Here is a 5,414-nt window from a genome sequence, read left to right on the forward strand (position 1 = left end):
CCTGCTCAATAATGTGCACCTTTCCCATCCTGTGTATGTCCGTCGTGCTGCGGTAAGTAGACTACACAAAATGTGATTTTTGTCTTGTGATAATGAATATGTGTGTAGTTATATTCAGGGAATGGTGATAGCACTTGTGTGTATGGCTTTGGCTGGGGAAAGGGAGGATGATATGCAGCAAAGTGTGTGAGTGTTTAAAAACAATCACCTTTACAGAAGGATCACATGACAGTCCCTGTCAGGGTGGAGTATTTTTCTTGACAATTCACTTCCTGACAGATTATCCCTTCAAACCACCCAATTATGTTTACAGAAAGAGTTTGTCAACCAATTAGTAACAGTAATGGCAGCATTTATCTTGATATTCTATGGACATAGTTGTTTCCAGCATGACACTCAGGAGTACTTTTGTCCATCTGTTGTGTGAGAGTGATCCCAATCTAGATGATCCTTTAGTGTCTGAGGTGGCAGGGAGCTACAGAATGGAGAAAAGCAGAACAGCTTTGGAGTGGACTTGGAAGTAAGCAATCCAATTCAAATAATTACTGGTTAAGCCCTACAAATAAAGAAAAAAATAATATAAAGTTAGGGTTAGGAATTTTTTTTAAGTCCTTTTGATTTCCATTTGACTGCTTTCTATGAGACCACTCTTCATATTTCCTTGTGCTACATGGGTACCTGACACAGCAGTGCTGTGTTGGAACAACATGGTTGATATACTTGATTTCTATGCATCAACACAGACTCCTGGCAGAGAAGTCTGTGTGTGTGTGAGATAAAAGTTAGTTCTTATTTGCAAGTTTGAAGGGAAGGAGGAAAAAGGCTGCCTTCTCTTTCAGTTTCATAGCAGGCTGTGTGTTTAATTTTGTGTGGCTGAACATCCTCTAGGATGTGGTTGCACTTGAAGCCTGATCTGTGAAGCTTTCTTGGGTGGCAGAACACGTGGTCGTGTCTTTGTGTGAATGAGTAGTTTTCAGTAAAAGTGAAAAATCTTCAGCAAGAGTCCCTGTGAGGGAAGAACAGTTTAATGTCACATCTGCTGTCTTTTCAGACTGAAAACATTCCTGTGGTAAGAAGACCTGATAGGAAAGACTTGCTTGCATACCTAAATGGGGAGACATGTGAGTGATACGCTCTTCTGACTTGGACACACAGTGCTCTTTACTGCTTCATATTCATGGCACAAGTGAGGGGTAGGAGGGGAGACTGGGTAACAGCAGGCAGTTTGCATCTTAACTGAATGAGCTGAAACTTCTCAAAGTTATTATTTCTTGCATTTTTTAATTGTGTTCTGAAATTAACTGTTTTGCTTGGACAGGAGCTGCATTCCTACATGTATGTTTAGAAGTGAACATTGTTATTACTATCACTTTTAACCTACTTTGGTTAATAATTATGTGTTAGAATGGTTAGCATGTATGTTTTTTCCTTTTCTAGACTATGGGAAGCTTTCAGCAGTACATTGATCTTGAGTGCAAGAAATGTGTGGGATGAAATCTTCAGTTTAATAAAGTATATCAAGTCACTGCTTTGTCAGTCTGGCAGATGTGCCTAGCATTTCATCATCTTAAATTTTTTGTTAACAATAGTCAGAGAAAAGAGGTTTCTCTGAGAAAAATAGAAATGCCACCTTTGTAAGATGCTCTGTTTCGTAGGTGGTCTTAAAATTTTAAGTATCTGGGAACAGGAGATTATTTCTGTAATATGATGAGTAAAATCACTTTTTATATATATTTTAAGGGGATCAGCAGGTTGTCTTTTTTAAAAAAACCTAGACAAACTGGTAGATCTCGATTCCAGGTTCTAATTCTCACTGTGACTGTTTTCTTTTATGAGTGGTATAAAGAGATCAAAGAATCATTGATTAATTTATGTTGGAATGGACCAGAAGAGGTCACCTGGTTCAATCCCCTTTTTAAAGAAGGGTCAAATGGCTCTGAGCAACCTGATTTAACGTTACATTCAGTCAGGTTCTGAATATCTCCACTCCTCTAGTCCCAGTGTTTTACCACCTTTGCTACCTAATATGTGTAGTTTCCACTGTTATAGTTCATCTGTTGTCCTTCTTTCTTTTACACCCAAATATTATTGCAAAGATTTTCTATTTAAACTGAATGTTCTGTTTGATTGCAGCAACCTCATCAAGCATAGACAGAAGTGCTCCACTTGAAATTGGTCTTCAACGATCCACTCAAGGTACAATTTAACTAAGAAATAACTTCGAGGTTTATTTTATAAAAATCTAGTACAATCTTGCATTTTTAACATCCTCTTTTTGTTGCAGTTAAAAGAGCAGCAGATGAAATATTAGCAGAAGCAAAGAAACCAAGAATAGAGGTAATGACAGTTACTGTCATCAGTACAAATTGGGGGTGGAGGTAAATGACAGTGTTTGTCTGTTTTTGTAGGGATTTCATTGAGTTGCCTGTCCTTGGGTGTACACAGTGCTTCTGTTCGTGTGAATGGGAACTGGAAGGGGTTAGAAGTCAGAACTGAAGAATTGTGGTTCTGGAGAGGAAATTTCCAATAGCTCTGCACTTAATGCTGGTGCCCAGATCAAAAATCATTGGAAATAAAGATTGTCCTTGCAATGTGAAGAAAATACTCCTGAGTAGCTTTAATTCTAGCTGTATTTATTTTTGAAAAGAGAATGCACAAGAACTTAAACATGACTGCTCCTTCCAGGATGAGGAGTGTGTGCGCCTCGACAAGGAGCGCTTGGCAGCTCGGCTGGAAGGACATAAAGAGGGCATCGTGCAAACAGAGCAGATCAGGTGGGACTACTTTTCCTTATGCATAATGCTTAATTACAGCACGAATAACAATTCTTGTGCTTTTCAAAGCAGCCAGTTTTATTCTGCTCAACAGCTCTCAGTGGAAATTCTCTTCCCTTGGATACTCTCAGTAATGTTTGAAGAGTCAGACCTTGAAACACTTATGACAGTGCAGATTTGAGGCATTTATGAAATCCATAATTACAGCTAATCACACAAAAAATACATATTTTGAATGACTTCCTCCTATCCCTTATATAGGTGTACTTAAAAGGGAACTATAGGGGAAAAAATCTGATTGTGGCATGATTAGGAAGCATAAGAATAAGAAAAAAAATCAAAAAGTACATGTGATTTTGTATAAACTAATAATTTGGATGCTACCTTGTGTGTTTCACAACTTTGCAATGCTGCAGTGGGGATTACTAAGTATTGTTTGAATTACTTTGTATTGTCTAGTTACCAATTTTTTTAATGCTGAATGTAAAAAACTGCCCCTTTAAAAAAAATACAGATATTTACAGGCAGTGAATTTCAACTCCATGCTTGACTCTGCTGTGAACCAAGTAGGAAGACAAAGAAGTTCCCTTTCCAATAACTTAATCGTAAAGGAGAATACTTCACAACCAGTACTTGAATTAATTTTTTCACATATTCTCAAAAAAAACCAAACCAACCCTGTAATAGTGAATTTGGTGTGGACAGTTAGGATTGTGCAATTCAGTCTTTATCTTTTTTCGTTCAGCTCACCTGCAAAACAGTAGGGCTCACTGACAGCCCAATTCTGTGTTTACAATTAAGAGCAAACACACGTAGGTGTTGCACTCTTGGACTCGAGTGAGCTCTCTCAAACCCAGATTGATGTGGGCAAGGTTACCACCATCAGCTGTTTGCTGGCCTGCATGGTCTGAGAAGGTGCCACATCTTCCAAGGGACCATGTCCTCATAACTGCACCTCAGACAAGATTTAGATTAATGCTTTGAAAGCCTCAGAGCAGCCAGGGGTTGGTTGACTGGACACAAAATTGTAATCCACTAAAAATAACAACTGAAATTCAGATGTTGTTATAAATGAAAGTGTTGGCCCTGATGCTTTACATTTGGATTCTTTACTTTTGTTTGGTATACTTGGGATTTTTGGAAGGTCTTTGTGTTAGTACTGTGAGTCTTTTGTCACAAATTGGATTCTCATGCCCAAAACAGCAATGCCAAGCCCATATAATATTTCAGTTTGTATATAAGGTAACTATTTTGTGATTTATAGCATAATCTTAAACTTTAAGCAGGATGAAGTTATTAATTCACAAATTCTCTCAGAAGAATTTTTTGTGCAATTATTCAGTCTCTACTGTTATTTTTGCTCATTTAGGTCCTTGTCTGAAGCTATGTCAGTGGAAAAAATTGCTGCTATCAAAGCCAAAATCATGGCAAAGAAAAGATCCACTATCAAAACTGATCTGGATGATGACATAACTGCTCTTAAACAGCGAAGTTTTGTTGATGCTGAAGTGGATGTAACTAGAGATATTGTCAGCAGGGAGAGAGTATGGAGGACAAGAACTACAATCTTACAAAGCACAGGCAAGGTAATGCTCTGGATACCAGGCTGTGTTTTATGATCCCTGTGGCAAAGGACATTTTTATTTTCCGTATGTAATTTGTTAATCAGAGATGACAGGGGGATTATGCTCAGTGTTCCAATGAAAGGTGGGCTCGCAGGGCTGTTGGCACAGTGACAGAATTCTGAGTTTGTCCTTATCACATTACAGCAAATCTAAATTGTATCTCCAACTACTTGCTTCAGCCGTTTAAAAGATACTAAGTAATCACTTAATTCCTCTTAACCACAGCTGGCTTGAGCCCTGCAGCAGGGAGGGCTCCGTGAAAGTACCTGTGGGGTTGGAAACAGACCAAAGTGGGGGATAACTGATAGAAAGAGCAGCACAGGCACATTGAAAGTCCAAAGGCCTCTAAGCTGTGCAAAACAACAAAGAAATAAGGAGGGAAAATGCTGGAATGAACAAAACCAGAAAGTGTTACCATGAAGAGGCTTTTGTCTGGTTTTGTTCCTTTATGCTACTTTTGGCTGCACTTGGTTACGTGCCATTCTGAACATGGTTGCAAGCACAGCTGACAGCTTGCTCTCTTTGGATGGTGAAGGTTTCTTGATTGCAGAGCTACTTGGCACTAAATTTCTCAAGGAAGCACTAAGTCAATTTCTAAAAGATTGCAAGGGTCTGTTTCCCTGAGGTTATTGTTAAACTGCATCCTTTGCCTTCACTACTTCTTTTAAGTATTGTCACAGGAAAATAATGTTTAGAAGTAAATGAGCTCTCAGTCTTCATTTGTCTTATTTTTAACAGCATTTTACATAGCTCTCAATTTCCTAGTATTGTCCCAGGGCATTAGTGGCAGAATAATTTAATTCATGAATTATGGGGTAATTACTGGGTATGTGGCACATCCCTGTTTGCCGCCTACAGGGTGAGTGTTGCTTTTTTGAATCTGGCAGATTTGAAGCAGCCTTGCTGCTGAGCAGCTGATAAATGGGTAAAAGCTTTGATGTTTTAGTCATTGGAAAGGTTTGTACTGAAGGAATCTGCGTAGCTTTCCTTCCTTTTGTGAATAATTCATGGCATT

The 5,414-nt window shown here is 38.6% G+C and overlaps 1 protein-coding gene across 1 annotated transcript in view; it reads left to right on the plus strand.

Annotated features, from left to right (window-relative positions):
* Positions 1-4: 4 nt before the first annotated feature.
* The window catches only part of CDC73 (cell division cycle 73), a gene marked incomplete at its 5' end in the record, with an annotated part of 96,734 nt that continues 91,324 nt past the window's right edge, over positions 5-5,414 (plus strand). Inside the window, 6 exons of the mRNA XM_008630458.2 lie at positions 5-52; positions 1,052-1,121; positions 2,134-2,196; positions 2,285-2,337; positions 2,686-2,774; positions 4,144-4,360. Coding sequence (XP_008628680.1) covers positions 5-52; positions 1,052-1,121; positions 2,134-2,196; positions 2,285-2,337; positions 2,686-2,774; positions 4,144-4,360 — 540 coding nt within the window. The remainder of the gene's footprint in view (positions 53-1,051; positions 1,122-2,133; positions 2,197-2,284; positions 2,338-2,685; positions 2,775-4,143; positions 4,361-5,414) is intronic.

Source organism: Corvus brachyrhynchos, unplaced genomic scaffold (genome assembly GCF_000691975.1).
Source record: "Corvus brachyrhynchos isolate BGI_N302 unplaced genomic scaffold, ASM69197v1 scaffold101, whole genome shotgun sequence".
Taxonomy (NCBI): domain Eukaryota; kingdom Metazoa; phylum Chordata; class Aves; order Passeriformes; family Corvidae; genus Corvus; species Corvus brachyrhynchos.